Genomic DNA, 20,559 nt, shown 5'->3' with positions numbered 1-20,559 from the left:
TCGCTCCAATAGGTACTACAACGGAAATTTAACAACACATATAGGCGTTTCTAATAGAAAATCATCTCAGGAATTCAATGGTGTATTTCGATTTGAGAAATAATCAGTATTTAAAAAATTACCAATAAAATCATTATATCTATGCTGTTTAACGCGGACTTATTCACATTCAGAGTGTCATCTCTTTATCGTGTTGAAGGATCTCATCTAGTACAACTGACGTAGAATTTTATCTAATTTTCAAAAAATATACTGCCATCTTGCGCTATTTTGCGCCGAAGGTTGATATTTGGACATTTGTAAAATTAGTTTTTTCATGGAAACGCATGGTATTTTTTGATTTCATGAAGTTTTGCATTTTTATTCACCGGTGGATTTCTTTTCTGAACACTGCTTGTAAATTCAGGGTTTGGGGCGACTTCCTTGATACAAATATAAGTATGCCTTAACCGTCTTGCAACTATGACTCTTGATTCTACATTATCACAGTTATCTGCAGTATAGAAAAATTCAAATAAATACAATCCAACGAGCCAAACTAACTGCAACTATTATCATATCTTTCCATGAATACTATTTCTTTAGTAGGTATTGGTTGTTAGCTTTACTGGTGACCGATATACGGTAAACACGTGAGTGTGGGAAGTGTTCTTTTTTACCCGATTTTTAGTTATTGGCCAGTAATTCAACATTTATTTTCAAGTGCAAACTCCCTATTGAAGCTATCACAATAAAATTCAAAATCTCCCTCAATAATTCACTTTCAAATTGGTGAGAGTTTCATGCAAAAACGCTCACGTCTCTATTTCAAAGCATACACATACAGTGCAAAGTATAGGCAGGAATATTGTAAAAATGCTCAGGATGTTTTCGTACGCAAAACCAAGTCAGTACCCACAAGGAGAGATATTCATATCATCATTGGAATTGAAAATCAATGGAAAAGTATTGAGCGGCTTAGCTGCAATATGCATCGTATGAGCAACTGTGAATAGAGCATAGTAGAGCATGATTTGAGATCTTCATCAAAATCAAATAAACCTGTCATCTTTTAATAGCTTTGGCGATAACTATAAATAAATAAACCAATAAAAATTTAAGGCATTCTATCAATCACCTTAAGATGTGCTATCTTTTGTAACTATTCTAAACGCATACGTTTAGCTATGAAGGGATTATTTTTTCTACGATGGTATTCAGATTGAACTGAAGATCTACAAACAAATTTATAAAATTACATCATTTTTTATTCACCAGATTTCGATAAATTGGATCCACCCTATTTAACTCGTTACTATGGACTACCCAAGAAAATCAAAATGTTTCTGTTCACTTACGAAGTAACTGTTTTGAGAAGTTAATAAAATTCACTTTCGCGAAATTAAAAAAAAACTTTTAGAACCACCCTAGGATGTCCAATTTTCATTTTAGCGTCCTAATTTAATCAAAATCGAGTTTAGCGCACCAAAATTACCCTTAGATGATATTTTCAGACATTTTAAACTACTTTTGAGGTTTTGTCCAGCTTTTGTATGGAGTGGATCCACTGTGCAATACCGCACATAGGGCTAGAGATTTTTCTTAGGAGATTTTTCTAACCCGAGGAGGCGAATGACCTTAAGGTTAAAATATTTATAATCGAAATGAATAAGAATCTTTGTTGGCAGTAGCTTAATTATTCTAAGAACAGCTCATGTCGAAAATAAGGTAATATAACCGATATATTACTCGAGCCTATTAAAATAATACACTAATACGAATACAGAAATACAGTCTGCAAATGCTTTGCTATTATTGCCACAGTAAAAATACGATTACTGATAGCATCTGATACATCAATATTTGTATGTTTTGTTTCGCACTTAAACCGCATCATATCGGTAAGTGCCAACTGCGCGTCTTCTGTGTGATCGTACTTACATGCTTCTCCAACAGGTTGACCATATTTTCATTCAGCTGCCGATCACCGTTTTCGTTCGTTTCGAAGTAGGATGCGTTCATCAATCGCACTGTCACTCCGTATTTGGATCGACCGCGTGCTGTTGGAAAGAGTAGAACAATACAAACGGGAAGTTAGTTCATAGTTAGAAAATTCTTAATAAGTAATTTTTACTTGGGGAGACGACCGGAGTTAGATTTATAGGATTTTCGGCTTTTGCGGTCTGATTAATCAGAATGGGTGATTTATACTGCCCGACGTTTCGGCCACTGGTTATGGCCTTTTTCAAGGGAAATACGTTATCGTTCTTCGTTTGACGCAAACGACGCTCAAACGAAGAACGATAACGTATTTCCCTTGAAAAAGGCCATACCCAGTAGCCGAAACGTCGGGCAGTATAAATCACCTGTTTTGATTAATCAGACCGCAAAAGCCGACAATCCTATAAAACTTAATAAGTAATTTAGTTTAGCATGGTGGTTTTTTTAATTAATTTTCTTGACACGGTTAAATGGGTACGCTTTTCCATTCAAAGACTTTGGCATTCGACATTCAAATTTTTTTTCTTTAAATTCAAAAATCGATCGCCCTTTTTTTAGAATTTTTTTTTTTCGATCCACTCACTACAATTATTGGTGAAACGGGAAATGTCACCCACTAAAACACTGCTTAAGATCAATTACAGTGGGCCATGATTAAGATTGTGATATTGAGTGTTACGGCGTAGGCACTTGACGATCGCGTGGGAAAAAATGTTTTTTTTGGGCGTTCTTTAGACAGCGTTATTGTGTTTGTGTTTGCGAAATCTAAGGCGTGTCGTTGTGCGTGGATGATCGTGATTGCATGTTCGTCTTCGTGTATCATCGCGAAGGACTTGGGCGTTGGTAAGTTAACATTTTCGATCGCGTGGGCGTTTGAATGTCGCGGACGAATTTCGCGCTAAATCGTATTCAGAGTTGGCAGCACCCTCTCAGACTTCAATGAAACTTTCTGTATATGAAGACTTTTTCACTAAAAGCCAGTTTGCATTTTTTGTTTTTTCCAAAAATGATCTAGACTGTCTTTTAAAAAGGGTCAACCTTTTTTACCAAATTTTTTCAAATGGCTATAGTCTAAAAATGATTGATTCAGATAAAAAAACAGATGCTTTTCCTTTTAATTCCACCAGGTGGAATTAAAAGGAAAAGCATCTGTTTTTTATCTTTATTTTTTTAAATTTTGTTCCAAGATAGGTAATTAAGTTCCTTGCCTACCGTCAAAAATTCAAATTGGGCACTTTCAAAGAAAAAAAAGTTATTTGAAAAAACTTTTTCTTGCCAAACTAATTTTTTTTCAGAGTATTTTTATCAAAAACTAAGTCAATGAAAGTCTTAACCATCCCAGAATCCAATAAAACTCAGTTCGTCAGAAGATATTGTCTAATTTAGAAATTAAGTATACTTTTATTAATCAAGAATCCTATTGAAAATAGTTTATGTAATTAAACAAACATTTCATTATTGCCACCAGGAATAGGCGCAAAACTGTGGAATTTCTGAGTGCCAGATAGTGTTTTGGCGTTATTATTATATATAGCTCTTCAAGTTCTTCTGACATTTTGCTGTACTGTTCATTGGATATGTAGCAGAAATTTAATTTTGTCATATTTTTAACAGTTTGTTCAACTGCCCAGTTATAAAACTCTCGGGGAGTTGTTACGGTAATCCCATAGTTGCGAGTAAGACTGGCTCTTTTGCCATTCGCTTGAGAGTGCCACTAATAGCATCACAGGGTCTTTTTCCATGGGATGTTGCAGAAAATGTCACTCTGGGCTCAATTCATACTTTGACTGGAATTTACACAAGCTTGCGAAGTTTTTCTTGTTTTTTGTATTGTGCTGCTGCTCTATCAGACATAAAATAAATTTTAGAAAAGTTTGTCAATTAATATTTCAAAAAATTTATCACTTTTGAGATGAACAACTGAACTGCAGTCTTTCAGTCTATCAGTCTTCCAGTCTTCCAGTCTTTCAGTCTTCATTCAAGTTTGTTATGAATATATACCAAATTCGATACTGATGCTTTTTGCATATATCATGCATCTAGCAGTTAGAAAATTGGATTCTGCGTGATTTGACTTTCAAAAAAATTCAGTTTGGACAAGGAAATTTTTTTTTAAGTAACTTTTTTTTCCTTGAAAGCGCACAACTTGAATTTTTGATGGTAGGTAGGGAACATAATTACCTATCTTGGAACAAAATTTCATCCAAATCAAAGATGGGATTTATTTGTAAATCGACGATAAAATTTTAAATTTGAGGAGCCGATGAAGAATTTTTTCATTATTTTTATTCAAAAATTTGACTAATTTTATAAAAATCACTCCTAACACATTTTTTTGCAGGATTTGTCATTTTTAGACTTAAAAAATAACTTTTTACACTGACGTTGGTGTCTTCGTCAAAGTTTTAGATATGCTGCAATAAAGAATTTTGTTGAAAAACTTAAACTATCGTATCGAATTATAAAGCGTTTTCTATGCAATACTCTAAACTTAGTTCTACTGTGACTTTTCGTACAAACGATGTTCCAAACAAATGCGAAGGCATTAAAACCAAATAATATTGTTGAAAACTGTGTGTATGTATTCGCTTCAAATTTATTGAAGATTTTTACATTTTTTACGCCAAATTCAACTATATAAAAGAATGGAAGTTGCAAACCAAAATGCAGGCACTTTTTTCAATTTCTAAGCTATGCACAGTAAAGTTAAGAAGGTTTGATCCGTGGCACCTATAAATAGGGTAAACTTATTTTATTGTGTTTTACTTATTCTATACAAAAATCAGCAATTTTTTTCGTAAATTTGAGTAATAGTTCTAGGTTTGATATTGAATCATAAGTATTATTTTGACTTACATACTTAATTTTTGCTGCCGAATCTCAGCATTTTTGGCAACTTTTACCGCGATTGAACAGCCGAGCACTCGACAAAGTCATTTTTCGTTGAGATTCGGGAAATATTTCGCTGAAAATCAACTAACAAATTACACTTTTACGAGATATCAGCATAAACATTTACTGATCGCACGGCTGTGCGGCAAATCGCCCAGCTGAACTAAGTGTGTATGCTGCATTTTGTTTTACTCCAATCATCCCTCCGCCGCTATGAATAACTCATGACCTGAAACATCTAGAAAAAAAATCTGGTCACCAGATTCCTAGACTGTTTGTACGCATGTCGGGAGATTATATGGGTTTTTCCCACAGTAGAGACACTTTTCAGCATTCCTTCCACAGGAACCATCCACATAATTCCCACCGCATTTTCTACAATGTACCTTATTGCTACAATTGTTTGCAATTAGTACAGTTAATGACACGTAGCATTAAATGGCGAACAGACCTTGTGAAAGAAAAGGTAGTTAAATAGGGCAGACCCGGCGAAAGTAACTCGATAGGAGTCTGAGTTGACATATCATCGCTGTTGTGCTATCTTATGACAAGCGCCATTTTGCACATTTCAAGAAAAACGATTTTTAAAGTTTGAGATTGAATATCATGAAACTTATAAATGGTAGTAACAATTCAGAGAAGACAATTGATGCCTATTCTGTATTAAACTCTCAAATATTACGAAGATTCGTTGACTATGTTGCGAATTTTCACTAAAAATATAAACAAAAGTCGCACTCACACGTGTCATAGGTGTGTATTGATGAAAAAATTTGTATGACGTGTCATAATCGTGCATGAAAAATTTTTCATAGAAAAAAAATCACCAATTATGAACTTTTATTCATATCTTTGGTTTCATTTGGTCTATAAACAATCGGTTGATTGCATTTTGAAAGAAATGAGTCAGGGAATCTAGAAAAAATAGTTATTTTTGGTTACAGTGTTGCCAAATAGGCAATATTTTCAGTTTAAAGCTAAAACTGCGTTTTTCTCCCAATACATGTTTTTTTAAGTTATAATGCCATTGTGGTTCTACGACATTTTCACAGATATAAGCAACTAAAACTTCATTATAACTTGAGCCATTCCCAATATATAATGATTAAAAAAACTCACAATTTCTGATCACTTTTCTCGCTATATTTCAGTAACTTAGCAAAATTTCAAAATTCTGGAAACGCCATCTTGTAGAGATTCGTTAGGCGAGTAATGTGGCATATCCAACTTAGTTTACCCCAAAATGGCGTTTGTCATAAAATAGCACAACAGCGACGATATGTCCTCTTTCTGTCAGCTACGACTGATACTGTATGCAAACGTTTGCCCTCCAGTACTTTCACTGGCTGAAACTCGAATCGGAAACGACCCCGCATACCTTAACCCGAATAGCTGGTTCAGATACTCTTTACTTCCTCGTAAAGGCCCGTAGCAAGCAATATTTTTTGAATTAAACTATTTACCTCCACCCGAAGCTTATCAGGGCGTATTTTAGATATTTCTGACACGGCCGAATATTGTTCTGTCAGAATTCGAGAAATCTCCAATAAATTCAAACACTTTTTGTCTTTGGTCCGGAAGAAGATCACGAAGGACCCGGTGGCCGAGCTTGAACCGGGAATCCGATTTTATTTCGACTTACATCTCTCCTTGTGGCGAACCATTGTCAGGGGAAGTCATTTTTTCACAGACTTTTTTCCCATTGCACGTTAGAAGGAGAACCAAGAAGGGGGAACGTGAAATAATAGCTGTGCTTATTTGGAATAACGGTATCCAGGCAGCTCACTGAAATGAAGCACTGCTATTGCTCCGCTAGTCGACTAACGGTTAACACACGCACAAAAGAAGAAAAAAGTTCGAAACTTCGAAGAGGCAAGACAACCTTGAACACGGATTAGCACTATTATTTGTCGCTATACACTGCACGGACTGGAAAGATCAACTGATCGCTTTGAGAGTCACAGTACGAATGACCGTTAAACTTGATTATTTTAGAATTGATTTTTTTTTGAAAAACTTTTTTGCGTCGACCATTATATCTCAGGAGTCATTTTACTGACTCTTCTTCAATTCTTATCAAATCTTCCTTACTATCAGTTAAATTGAGTTAAAAAATATTTTCATTTGAATACCCATTTCACGTTTCCCCGCCGGAAAACTCAATTTGTTCTGCGCATGAAAAATAGGTCGGGTAGCAATGGGTTAATGACAAATTCTGCCTGATGTTAATTTGAACAAAAGGCTTAATATGAAAATTAATCATCGTTTTTTGGTACTATTATGTGGTTCAACATAATCAATATTTCCAATTTTATCACTATGAAATATTGCCAGCAGAGCCAAATACTTTCTAAATTCCCTTTCAATTTCCGGGAAGCAATTGCAATACTGTTTTACCACAAAATATTTTATTTAAATAGTCATCGTTCCTTATGTTGAATTAAAATTGACAAAACTACAGGGATAAGGTCACTGAACATATAAAACCTGAGTGTTATTCTCAAAAAAGCATTAACCTTAGCATTAAGTGACTGTCGACTACCCAATTCCTAAGGAATGCTTCCATGCGATGCTTTCAAAAGAGAAAAAAAAACTAATTCCCTTACCTAGCCCTCTTCAAATCCGTTCCGTTTGGATACATTCCGACAACGGATTTCGAGAGCAAGGTTTCCCGTTCGCTTCGATGGATAATTTCAAAGTCACTATTAAGCTGGTGCGGTTTCTATTGCCGGAAGGTTCAATGGTTTCCACGGATGTCCTGGTGAATATTTGATGTAAATTGGGTTAAATCCCGACCAGCCGCCAGGAAGCGCAGCCACCCTTCAAGATTCAATGAACCATCAGCAGTGTCTTATCAGTTCGTTAACTTTGCGGAATTTCTGGGTTGGCAGAGTGAAATTTCAACGAGTGACTAGTTTTTCAATGGTTCCTGGCTGCAGCTTTTTATCGGTTTCACCACATCCAAAAGTTGTTGCGTAAAAGTTGCTAATGGAAAATGGAATGGCCGGTTGGTTTTGACCAGATAAGAAGCTTATCCGGTAGAAGGTTTTTTTTTGGTCGGGGCGTGTTCATGCTCGATTTGCAAGTATAATGAGTTGACCAATCTATGTGCTGCTAAAAAAGGATGGGTAAATTAATAGTCGGAGAAGAGATTGCAATTATAGCCTTTCCGGGTGACAGAAGACATGCAGAGAGTAGAGAAGTGTGGAATACCTAAACTGCTGTAATCATTTTAGCATGTTTGGAAGGTAGGTACATGTAAACACTAATTGAAAATAACAAGGCTTCAATGTTTTATCATGCTCTTGATCTTAATATTGGATCTTTGCTAGATTAGAAACTTCTCAGATGATTTTTTGTGCAATTGATATTGGTATCTGATTTACAACCACAATTGTTCCAACAATATTTCAATTAGATGTCGCTGATTAAATGATGATCCGCTGAAAACAGGAAACAGGTCTAGTAAATAAAAGGTAAGTTTCAATTCAAGCAGACCTGTAGGTCAAACATCTAATTAAATATAAATTGCCAGCCATTCCTAGCTTCCCCAAATAAAAAAAAACTAATTTAATACCAAAGCACAGTGTTTTAAAATGTCGTTTTTGTGCTCAAAATTAATAGCGTCTAAACCGTTAACTTTAGAAGTATAGTTTGTTTGGAGAAGTTGTTGTCCTTATGATTGCGCATCCACAGGAATATACCGTTCAGTGATTAATTCACCTATAAGTGATATACGAAAATTATTTTCTGAACTAATTAAGATAGAGGTTTTGTGTCTTCGGCAAAGTTATAGAAAATATTTCTGCAGAAGACACCATATATCTAGCTACAATGGTTTACAAGTTATGGAACATATCATACGGAAGACCCCTTAAAACTAGTTTTTTCATGATAACTTTTAATGACGTTCTCGTACCTTCTTGGAATCTTCCACAATGTTGTTTGCGGTATCGAAACACATATTTTTGCCGAACATAGTTACTTCATATCTGTTGAAATCAAAAAGATATTTTAAATTTTGCGACATTTTTGGGGTAACTTCCACCTTAAATAACTCATTAAGGAGCAAAAAGGAGCAAACAACATCATAACATACTGAAAGTACTAGCTTTTTGCTTTCATATAGTGGCCCAATTGTTAGTCGACGCGATTCTCCCCGAATGTTATGTTCAAAACAATATGGCATCGCAGTGGTATAAAATGTTATATTCGAGCGCACTACGACAAACAGCTTCATCTTTTCATGGTAAATTGCATAGAACACGTTCGTCAATAACAAGCAATGCATATGGTTTGCCTTTAACAAATCGAACTGTAGAATCTACAGTGTAGATTTGGATGTGTTTAATAATATTGATATTTTCTTTATAAATTAGATAAATAAATTTATTTTTGATAATCGTATTCTGTGTCATCGTCAAAGCTTTCTTATTCCGCCAGAAGAGCTTTGGCGTCTTCTGAAAATCGTTTTATGCTTTTTTGCCATCCCTGAGCTTCAGTCACAACAGGATCCATATTGTGAACAGGTAACGTTTATCAAGCTCCACTATAATTGTCACTCCATATCACTAATTAAAATTGTTGCAAAACTGACGGTGGGATTTCCGTCATTTTTTCAAGCTAACCAGTATCGACAGATTGCTTAAATTTCACTTGACGCACTTCTCGAACACACTGTAGGCTACGTTTCGTACTTTGATCTTTATTGTGGCCAAAGTTCCCTTTTCCTTTTTTATAGTATATTATCGATGAATATGTTATATACAATTTACCATGAAAAGACTAAGCTGCTTATCGCAGTGCGCTCGAATATTGTATTTTATACCACTGCGATGGCATATTGTTTTGAACATAACACTCGGGGAGAATCGCGTCGACTAACAATTGGGTCACTATATGAAAGTAAAAAGCTAGTACTTTCAGTATGTTATGATGTTGTTTGCTCCTTTTTGCTCCTTAATGAGTTATTTAAGGTGGAAGTTACCCCAAAAATGTCGCAAAATTTAGAATATCTTTTTAATTGGAACAGATAGGAAGTAACTATGTTCGGCAAAAATATGTGTTTCGATACCGCAAACAACATTGTGGAAGATTCCAAGAAGATAGGAGAATGTCATTAAAAGTTATCATGAAAAAACTAGTTTTAAGGGGTCTTCCATATGATATGTTCCATAACTTGTAAACCATTGTAGCTAGATATATGGTATCTTCTGCAATTTCTTTTGTAGCAACATTTGATACAACTTTGCCGAAGACACGAAACCTCTATCTTAATTAGTTCAGAAAATAAATTTCGTATAACACTTATAGGTGAATTAATCACTGAACGGTATATTATTGTGGATGCGCAATCATAAGGGCAACAACTTCTCCAAACAAACTATACTTCTAAAGTTAACAGTTTAGACGCTATTAATTTTGAGCACGAAAACGACGTTTTAAAACACTGTGCAAAGATAGGGTTGTTCGCTACAATTTCACTGCGTTCTGTTCTTACTATTGCGAAGAAATACGTACTTCACTTAGTCATTTTCAACTAAAGTACAATGTAATCCCATTCTTTCTCAATTTATGCACAAAAAAGATGCCCCTTTCTACCAACCCCTCTATTTGTATATTGTACCTACGTATATGTTTTCACAAAAAAGCAACTCACTGACACTGGCTGCATCGGGCACAGATTATACTCACCGGAAGACGATATGCTTTGATCACATTTGCAAGCGTCCTTGCCGCCGTCCTCGGTGTAAATGCACTGGCGAAAGCAGTCCTCTCCGTTATCCAGATGGCAACCTGTGCGAAGAAAGGAGGAAACGGGAATCAGTACTGAATGAAATGGTTGGGTATGGAAAATTGCTTTGCGAAATCGGGCTAATAAAGTATGCTGCAAGGTAGGTGCGAATGAATTCAGACATTTGACCCATTCGGCTACGCTTGGGAGTACTCGAGGATAACAGTATGGTCATTTACCCTGGTACTGTGGAAACCTGAATGCAAATTGTGTGCACATGAATATATTTATGGAGTATAGACAGCGATCTAGCTACCGGTACTGTTTGTCGTGGGTAAATTTGGTATTTGTGTAATCTCGCTGCTGGTGGATCAGATAAGCACTCGACGGAAGTACAATTTGAGGATAAAATAAATGGAACCCGTGAACAAGGGTTTGTGTAAGCTAATCCCGAAATCCATCAGTTTGTTGATTTTATAATAAAAGTAAAAAAAAATGATGTGCGTATTGTAGATGTTTCAAGTTTAATTATTATATAAAGTGTTGGTATCTGTTAAAAAATCTCAGAACCGGTTTCGTTTCACTCGTAACGGTCGATTTGCAACCGATTTTAAAGCAAATGAAAACATTCTTTTGGCAATTTACTTTCTATGTAAAATTATTTTTTTTTTATTTCAATTATAGAGGTTTTAACCTTAAGGTCATTCGCCTCTTCGGGTTAGAAAAATCTCTTAGGAAAAATTTCTAACACTATGTGCGGGGTCGGGACTCGAACCCAGGTGCGCTGCGTACAAGGCAATCGATTTACCAATACGCTACGCCCACTCCCCGCATGTATGTATATTAGGGTGGGGCAAAATGATCGTTTTTTCAGCACAGCACTTTTTTGGTTCCTTTTGGGGTCCCAAACAACTGTGCAAAATTTTGGGTCGATTGGTGTTGACCCGGCGTAGCGCATTGCGTTTGAAATTTGTATGGAGATTAGTATGGGAAAACCTACATTTTTGCATTTTCAATTCTACAGACTGCAATTATTCCTGAAGTATGCCAACAATTAGTTTTTGAAAAAACTTGCGGAAAACCCAAATTTATTTTGGATGTGCAATGAATTTGTCAAGCTGATGAAGTTTGCTCGCTTTCGCGACACCGTTCCTTCACTTGGATGTGTTATCGCTGCTATTGCTGGGAAAACGGATGGCGTCTGTGCTGAACTAAAGGCCGAGTTATCCAAAAATAACCAGCAAATTTCACGCCTCGCTAGAAAGGTTTCAACATCTACTCCAGTCCGGCCAAACTCCGGTACCTCTCGATTACCTCAGAAACGTCGTCGCGAGTATGGCCCTGATCCGAGCAATATTCTTGTTGGTGGTCGAAAGCTAGTCGATAATAGCAACATTGTTACAGTTTCACCTTCCGCGCCGTTGCTCTGGATGTATCTTTTCCGCTTTCATCCTAGTGTTAGCAAAGAGACTGTCGAAAAAATGTCTAAAGAAGGACTAAATTGTAACGACGAGATAAAGGTTATTCCGCTTGTTAAAAAAAGGCATAGACGTCAGTGCTTTGAACTTCATACCCTTCAAAGTTGGAGTTCACCCAAAGTACCGTGATGCAGCTCTTAACCCAGACACATGGCCGCAAGGCATACTGTTCAGGGAATTTGAAGACAGCCGTACTCAGAACATTTGGAGCCCGCCGACTGATTTTCCACCGCCTCCAGAAGAAGCATGTACTTCTCTAATGCAACCCGGCCCATCAATGGTCCTGCAGAGGACTCCGCAACGATTGGCCATGCCACTATATCAAGCTACACCGCCCTTGTGAAGGAGTATCGATGCCGATTGCATACTGGGATGCAACGCAGTTGGTACTATGGAAGCCCTCGATCCCCCCGCTACAGTCGAGTACTTGCAGCCAGCGATCATCAGTCGTCCCGGTCCTGTACGTGTGGGTGGAGAAAGGGTCTTCCAAGCCGCCTTTCTCGGCAAGTATTATACAAATTGTAACGATACAACGGTTGAACCGATTCACGCTTCTAGCTCATCGTACGACTCTCGCCGTAAGCTGCTACCACCCCATTCCCGCTCGCCGCATTCCGCCATCGGGTTTCAACGCATACTGGGACGCACCGCAGTTGGCACTATGGAAGCTCTCGATCCCCCCGCTACAGTCGAGTACTTGCAGCCAGCGATCATCAGTCGTCCCGGTCCTGTGTGTAGGATGGGTGAAAGGGCCTTCCAACCTGCCGCAAATGGCAAGTATACATCTGTTCCGAACACTTCAAGCTCTGATGCATTCTTCGCTTCCAGTTTTTTGCCTTTTGCTCCGCCATCTTGTTATCAGATGCCAATCATTTCTCTCGACGACAACGATAGTCGTATTTTGTGGCGTGACGCAGTTGATTCGGGATGCCTCGAATCCCTCACCACAGTCGACCAAGCGACCGTGAACCATTCCGATACTGTTCGTGGGATTGACGAAAGCATCTTCCTACACGGCAACATGGCTTCGCTCTCTGCTGTACCTGATCCGTCCTCCAAAAAACATCGAGGTTTACTACCAGAATGTTGGTGGCTTAAATTCATCAACGGACAGCTATTTGCTCGCGACCACGGGTTGCTGCTACGACGTTATAGCCTTGACCGAGATGTGGCTCGACAACCGTACTCTGTCTCGCCAGGTCTTTGGTTCAACATTCGATGTCTATCGCTGTGACCGCAATGCCCTCAACAGCCACAAGACATCAGGCGGTGGTGTGCTTATCGCCGTTCGCCGTGGTATAAAAGCCCGAGTGATCAATGATGACCGGTGGGCGAGCTCCGAGCAAGTGTGGATATCAGTGAAACTTGCCGATCGCAATCTGTTCCTGTGTGTTGTGTATTTTCCACCTGACAGAATTCGTGATTCCAGCCTGATCGATGTACATCTTTCCTCCGTTTCTTTTATCGCCTCGATCGCCGCCCCGTCGATGATATTGTTATACTGGGCGACTTCAACTTACCTGGCTTGACGTGGTGCCAGGCAAGTAATGGTTTTCTACGATTAGATATCGAAAAATCTGCGCTTATTAACAATGCCAGTTGTATTTTGGTCAACTACAGCAGCGCAACTCTTCGGCAAATTAATAATGTCACCAACGAGAATGGACGCACATTGGACCTCTGTTTTGTAAGTGCCCGGGACTACGCTCCGTATTGCTGCACTGCACCGACTCCTTTAGTCAAATAGGTGCGTCATCATCCCCCACTACATCTTGTATTCGCTGGTAACCTAGGAGTGAATTTTGAAGACGTCTCAAGCTCTGTCGTCTACGATTTTAAAAACGCTGACTACGACAGCATCGTTGGCACGCTGTTGGATATAAGCTGGGACGAAAATTATAACAATGACGACGCGAACGAAGCAGCGATGACGTTTTCTAGTATTCTTAACTACCTTATCGACCGCCATGTGCCAAAACGAACAATTAGTACCGATGACCACCCTCCCTGGCAATCAACCGTCCTTAGACGTTTAAAATCAGTCAAACGAGCTGCATTTAAAAAATTCTCGAAGCATAAGACACTTGCATTACGAAATTACTACTTTCAACTCAACCACGAATACAAACAACAAAGCAGACGCACCTTTTTTAGACACCAGCGAAACGTCGCGCGTCAGCTGAAATTCAAGCCCAAGTCGTTCTGGAAGTATGTTAACGAGCAGTGAAAAGACTCCGGTTTACCATCTTGTATGTCGTTTAATGGAGTTTTAGGCACCGACACTAAAGAAATTTGCCAACTGTTCTCCGACAAATTTTCAAGCGTTTTTTTTTTCAACGAGCACCTGTCACCACAACAAGTCGCTGCCGCCGCCAATTTAACTCCTTCTCTAGGACGAACCATCAACCGAATTTGTGTCGATAATGCTGCCATTCTTGCAGCAAATGCCAAACTGAAAGCATCTTGTTCTCCGGGTCCAGATGGTGTTCCCTCGATTTTTGTCAAAAAGTGCATCAGCGGGCTTCTTGAACCACTTCGGCGAGTCTTCGAGCTATCACTCACTACTGGAACATTCCCTTCCTGCTGGAAAGCAGCGCACATGTTTCCAGTTCATAAAAAAGGAAACAAATCGAACATTGACAATTATCGGGGAATCTCGTGTTTAAGTGCTGTATCAAAACTGTTCGAGCTGGTTGTGTTAGATCCTATTTTCTTTCACTGCAAACACTACATTGCAGATGACCAACACGGTTTCATGCCTAAACGATCGACAACGACAAACCTGATCTCGTTCACAACATATGTAATAGATGGATTCGCTGACGGATTGCAAACCGATGCTATTTATATGGATCTATCTGCGGCTTCCGACAAAATCAACCATGATATTGCAATAGCGAAGCTGGACAAAGTCGGCATTCATGGACAACTTCTGCGCTGGTTTCGTTCCTACCTCGATGGAAGGCAACTTCAAATCACCATTAAGGACTGTCTATCTGCACCATTCTTCGCTACATCCGGCATACCACAAGGAAGCCATCTCGGTCCAGTAATATTCCTCCTCTACTTTAATGACGTCAATTTCACATTACAAGGACCCCGCCTTTCTTTCGCCGACGACATGAAAATTTTTCAACAAATACGGGATAAAACCGATGCAGAGATTGTTCAGAGGGAACTGAACAGCTTTAATACGTGGTGTGATCTAAACAGAATGGTTTTAAACCCGAGCAAATGCTCAATCGTTACGTTCACACGGAAACGCCATCCGACTCAGTTTAACTACCATTTCTTCGGATCGAGTATTCCAAGACACTCTCACATCAAAGATCTCGGAGTCATCATGGATTCGGCACTAACATTCAAACCACATACTTCATACATCGTGGATAAGGCATCACGACAGCTTGGGTTCATCTTCCCCCCCCCCCCCCCCATCTTGGTCCGCTCAACGTTAAAATATTGTTCGGCTGTTTGGAATCCGTACTACCAGAACGGGATTGACAGAATCGAGGCTGTTCAACGCAGGTTCATACGCTTCGCCCTTCGGCATCTCCCATGGCGAAACAGATTTCAGCTGCCGAGCTATGAAAACCGTTGCCAGCTAATACACTTCGATACACTCAGCATTCGGAAGGACTGCTCTCGGACTTACTCTTTGCCAGAGTGGATTGCCCTACAATCCTCGGACGTCTGGATCTTCAAGCCCGCGTTCGAGCTCTACGCAATAACTCCCTTCTGCGAGTTCCGTTCAGGAGAACCAACTATGGTTGCCAGAGCGCTGTTACCGGACTCCAGGCACAAATCCCCGACTATGTACGGGGAACGTGCCATTTGAGCCAATATATTCTGATTCCTGATTATTCCTTAGGAAGTAGTGAAATAATTTTACATTAATCGGACCATTGGAATAGTTATTACTACAATTTGTACGACATTGAACGTAAGGACTAATGACTAAGTGGCAATAAGCTGAAGACAGATTTAAAAAAATCTGATATTTACTGTGCTGTGGTACCTACTGTTAATGTTAATCACGTCACACAAAAATCTCACTTAAAACATCTGTCTATATCTTTTAGTACTAGTTATCAAAGCTAGCAGTAATATGGCTAATTTCGTATCGCGTGAACATGCAATGCAAGCAGTACACAAAATATATTTTTTACTGCTACCTAAGGATCTCGACAATATGGAAAAAAAGATTTCAGTATGTTTTATATCACTATTTTTTGTCCAGATTTTTCAATATTCTCTTGGTCAAGTCTCCCCAGGCCTTGGTCAACTTTTATAACTTGCAAAAGTGAATTAAAAATTCTGCAAAAAAATTATGAACACGCACAATACCTTTGCACATCACATCTCAATGAGTTTTGATGAAATGAAAATGTTTTTAGAGATTTATGCAGGTTTAGCTGAAAACTTGGTCATGTCTCCCCGTGTTCCCTATATACAGTTGAAATATACCTGAATTGTCAATTTTTTTTAATTTCGATTATAGAGGTTTTACCCTTAAGGTCTTTCACCTCTTCGTGTTAGAAAAATCTCTTAAGAAAAATCTCTAACCCTATGTGCGGGGTTACCCGATCAGAACATCATAACAGAAAGCTATCAAATTTATATCTCATGTTGATATTTATTACTCTCTGTGTTATCTTTATGGTATACCGATCAGGAATGCAAGAAAACTTATATCAAGATTATATCTTCTGGTGCTATCATTGGATTAATAATATGATATTTATGTACGCATACAACGATGATGTTACAGTAAGTTATATATTCTTTCACAATTATCTTTGAACACTAACGGTTACACAAATGACAGTCTATTTGCTTATACACTGAAGTCTTTTTTATGCGTCGTAATAGAACTTTTTAAAGCGAATTTTCGAAGGTTTTGATTTTTGATTTGCGTTTTCCACATGGATTTTCAAAATTCCGCGTATTGAGTATAGATAGTTTTAGATGCAAGTGGTCGGAGAACGTGTCAGTAAGGTGTTTGATTGACTTACTTGGTTGCAGTTGGATTAAGAGATGACGGTTTTTTTAACACTCCAAACTTATCCAGTTTGTGGGTTTCTAGTATGCGCATTTTTTAAATTTCTAAACTATCGTGACTTTTTTATTTAATCCTCCGCATAAAAAGTGTTTGAGTTTACTTGAGTATTATATGTTTTCATTCCCCGTAAGATAAGTTTGATATTTAATGATTGCACTAACAAGTGATTTGAATGCGTTTTAGATAATCCTCGAAAAATCTAAAAACTTAAATGCAATTTTTTTGTTAATTTCCTCCTTAAAATTTAATCAAATTTGGAAGAAAATGTGTAACAGACAAAAACATGAAATATTCAAGAATTCGTCCCATCGAAGAAGCATCAACAATTTCTCGAATTTTCTCATATATCTGTTATATTTGCAGTTGATAGATATAACTTCTGTGGAAGATTTGCATTTCTAGCAATTTATTAGGTGCGAGATAATTATACTGTTTTGTTTAGTCTTCCCCATATCAAAAATGCCAATAACAAATCCTCAAAAGAGACTTATTTTGAAACCTCAAAACTCATTTGTTGCTTTGAATCTATGCGGAATCCTAAATAAGATTTGTCGTATTCTCCGTATAGTAATGTACGTAAAATATCCGCTCAATGTTACCATGTCGCATCGACATTATTTCTAAAAACCATGTAAAATATGTTAACGTACAAGAGAAGCGCCAAAGCGCACTATTTAGAATCTAAAAATAGCCCCTCTTTCCTTATCTGAAAAGATATTATAAAGCTATTCAGTCTATCATCATATAGGCAGCTGTATTAGTGAGTAAAACTGAATAAAAACAAAGCGTATGACACCAGGAAAACAAGCAGCACATAGGCTTGGGCAAAGTTTAATGTGTGCGTTCTGGAAACGTCTTCTACATCTATAATCGTTTTGCCCTTGACGGATGCGTGGAATATTATGCTAACATTAAAAATCAGTCGAAAACAACGTCGTTGGTTCATACAGATAACTTTCCCATCAAACTCGGAATACCCAGGTTCAAAGCAGCAATATCGACAAATAATAATCTGCGTGTCATATATTCACTATAAAAATCAGCCAGCAAGTATGCAATCAATTGGCTAATGCTATAAAAGCTTTTGCTTCATGAAGCTTTTTGCTCCCAAGCAAAAAGCGCCCTAATGTATGCTTTTTTTCTCTCGTATTCTATTTTTAGACGTGCACGCTAAAATCGTTGATATTATACAATAAGTAATACACGCTATATTGGGTTTAATTATGCTATCTCAAGTTGTTATGATCGTGTTATATTGCTATCAACGTTTGTTATAAATGTGATATTAGTAGAGAGTTTTTTGTTAGAATTTTTGTTATTTTAACACCTAACGGTTTCTACTTTATAACAAAATTTGATAGGAATTTTTTCGTAACAAAATATCAGCATGAGTTATAATTGTGTTATTTCCTTCTGATCGGGTAGGAATCGAACCCAGGTGAGCTACGTACAATGCAATCGATTTACCATCTACGCTATGCCCGCCCCCGTCAATTTTTATTTCAGAACGTAAGTATACCGTAACTCTGAGTAAGACTACAACAGCAGACCAAATATTAGGCCGCGCACTTTATCTATTGTACTATCGTGAAGGGTATCCGTGTCTAGAAAAAGCATTGCCCTCTACTGAATCTTTAATCAATATAAATTACCTAATTATCAGCAACCGTGAAACATTTGCACTATCATCCATCTAGACAGTCCTCCTTGCTAGGTGCAAACTAGGAGGCACTCGAAACGAAACACAGAAAATAATGATGTCTGATCAAGGGTGGGCGGAAGATGGACAATCCTAAGAAGCACAAATTTAGGATAAAAATGGCCGCGACGAAGGCTGCCAGACGATGGATGAACTGCCGCCGTTATGGACCAACTCGGCGGCCAATAGCGTCGACCGACCGCGTTGGCTAGGAAGAACGGAATAATGCACGATTTCCTCTGCTAATAAATTATGAAAGTTTCTTAAATAAAATACCAATAAATCTAGTTAATTTGCCTGATGGAAGCGAACTTGCGAAAGTGAGAACATAAAAGCTTCATTGTTCTGCAGAAGAAGCATAACGCCGCCGCCACGATCGCCGACATCGTCCCTTCGACGGCCGGAAGTGGAACACACTCGGTGCCGAATAAACGAATAGAGGAAAGGACATTATTTCGACGCGGAAAAGATATGCACAAAACTTTGTTGCTGCGTTTCGGTTTGTTCTGTTCGATTCGTCCCCTTGCCGGGATTCTATGTTATAGTATATCGAAATTGTTTTATGGGGTGAACGGAATGTATATCTTTGTGTGTTGAGTCGAAGTTTGAATCAAATGATAAAGTTCACAGCAGTTTAACGCCTGGAAAAGTTATTGACTTTATTGAAGTTGTCGAGTTAGTGTAGAGTTTTATTTAACTTGCAAGCATTTTGTGTTTCAGTGATTTGGTGACAGCTTTATTTATTACCACTCGATTTTGTTGAAATCGTGTCTCTGCGATCTTTTAGTCTAGTAAAAATTAATGAACAATATTATTGGCATTTTCCGATTAGGGTTTATGACACATACACCACTATGTTCCTGTCGACATTCAGCATCAAACAATCGGTCTACAGAGCATGAAGGCAATAATCGAACAGTCCGAAAAATGCCCAAAAGCCAATCATTTACATAACGTTACCTGCACTAAAATTTGTCTGTGGCCCACCCTCTCAATCGGTTTACTTACGTGTGCCTTTATCTACACGGTAGCAGCCAGAAGGCATCACCATCCCTGTCGCAATTTAGGTTACATTACATCGCCAATGGAGATCCTCAAGGAGTTTACTGGGCAAAGTTTGTTATAATGCTATCATTATTTTTTATGTTTATAGCGTATCAGCCAGAAAATACTTGGCTCTTGCCAATCAATTTCATACGGTCAGATTAGCTGGGCTGACAGACGGACCAATACAATTGCTATTTTTACGTTTGTAGCCTTGTGGGATTCCGAATTATTTACTGCGAGTAGCAATTTCTATGATAAATTCAAGACCTTATGTACCGAAATATCATCTTCATCGATTGTATTGTTGGGATATTGTCAATGGTTCTAGTAATGTTCGATCGATATAATAAAGAAAAACAACACTTGAACCCGTTCATTTGTGGACGCAGATCAAATATTAGAAAGCCTGTGATTGTCATCAGGGGTTCAATATCTCAGTATCTTGCATATGTATTTTTTCCGCAGATTTTATCCTCAGGCCTGATGGTTTTAATAGCCCTTTTTGGCCACTTTTTCCAGTCCCACCCAGTTTAAAAGCACAGTTATCGTTCTTCAGTCAAAACCAGCTGAGAAACCGTGTGTTATTGTCGACTGTAACCAAAATTGACCGACTAGGTTGTACTTTCATGTGGTTGTTGTTGTTTATTAGCGACACTTTACACCAAAA

The 20,559-nt window shown here is 38.1% G+C and overlaps 1 protein-coding gene across 1 annotated transcript in view; it reads right to left on the bottom strand.

The window, feature by feature from the left end:
- The window catches only part of LOC131679305 (uncharacterized), a 615,352-nt gene that overhangs the window by 491,993 nt on the left and 102,800 nt on the right, over window positions 1-20,559 (bottom strand). The window contains exons 4-5 of the mRNA XM_058960013.1: window positions 10,567-10,668; window positions 1,921-2,039 (exon numbers count right to left, since the gene is read on the bottom strand). Coding sequence (XP_058815996.1) covers window positions 1,921-2,039; window positions 10,567-10,668 — 221 coding nt within the window. The remainder of the gene's footprint in view (window positions 1-1,920; window positions 2,040-10,566; window positions 10,669-20,559) is intronic.

Source organism: Topomyia yanbarensis, chromosome 2 (genome assembly GCF_030247195.1).
Source record: "Topomyia yanbarensis strain Yona2022 chromosome 2, ASM3024719v1, whole genome shotgun sequence".
Taxonomy (NCBI): domain Eukaryota; kingdom Metazoa; phylum Arthropoda; class Insecta; order Diptera; family Culicidae; genus Topomyia; species Topomyia yanbarensis.
The sequence above is the reverse complement of the archived record's forward strand: the minus strand, read 5'-3'. Positions and strand labels throughout refer to the sequence as shown.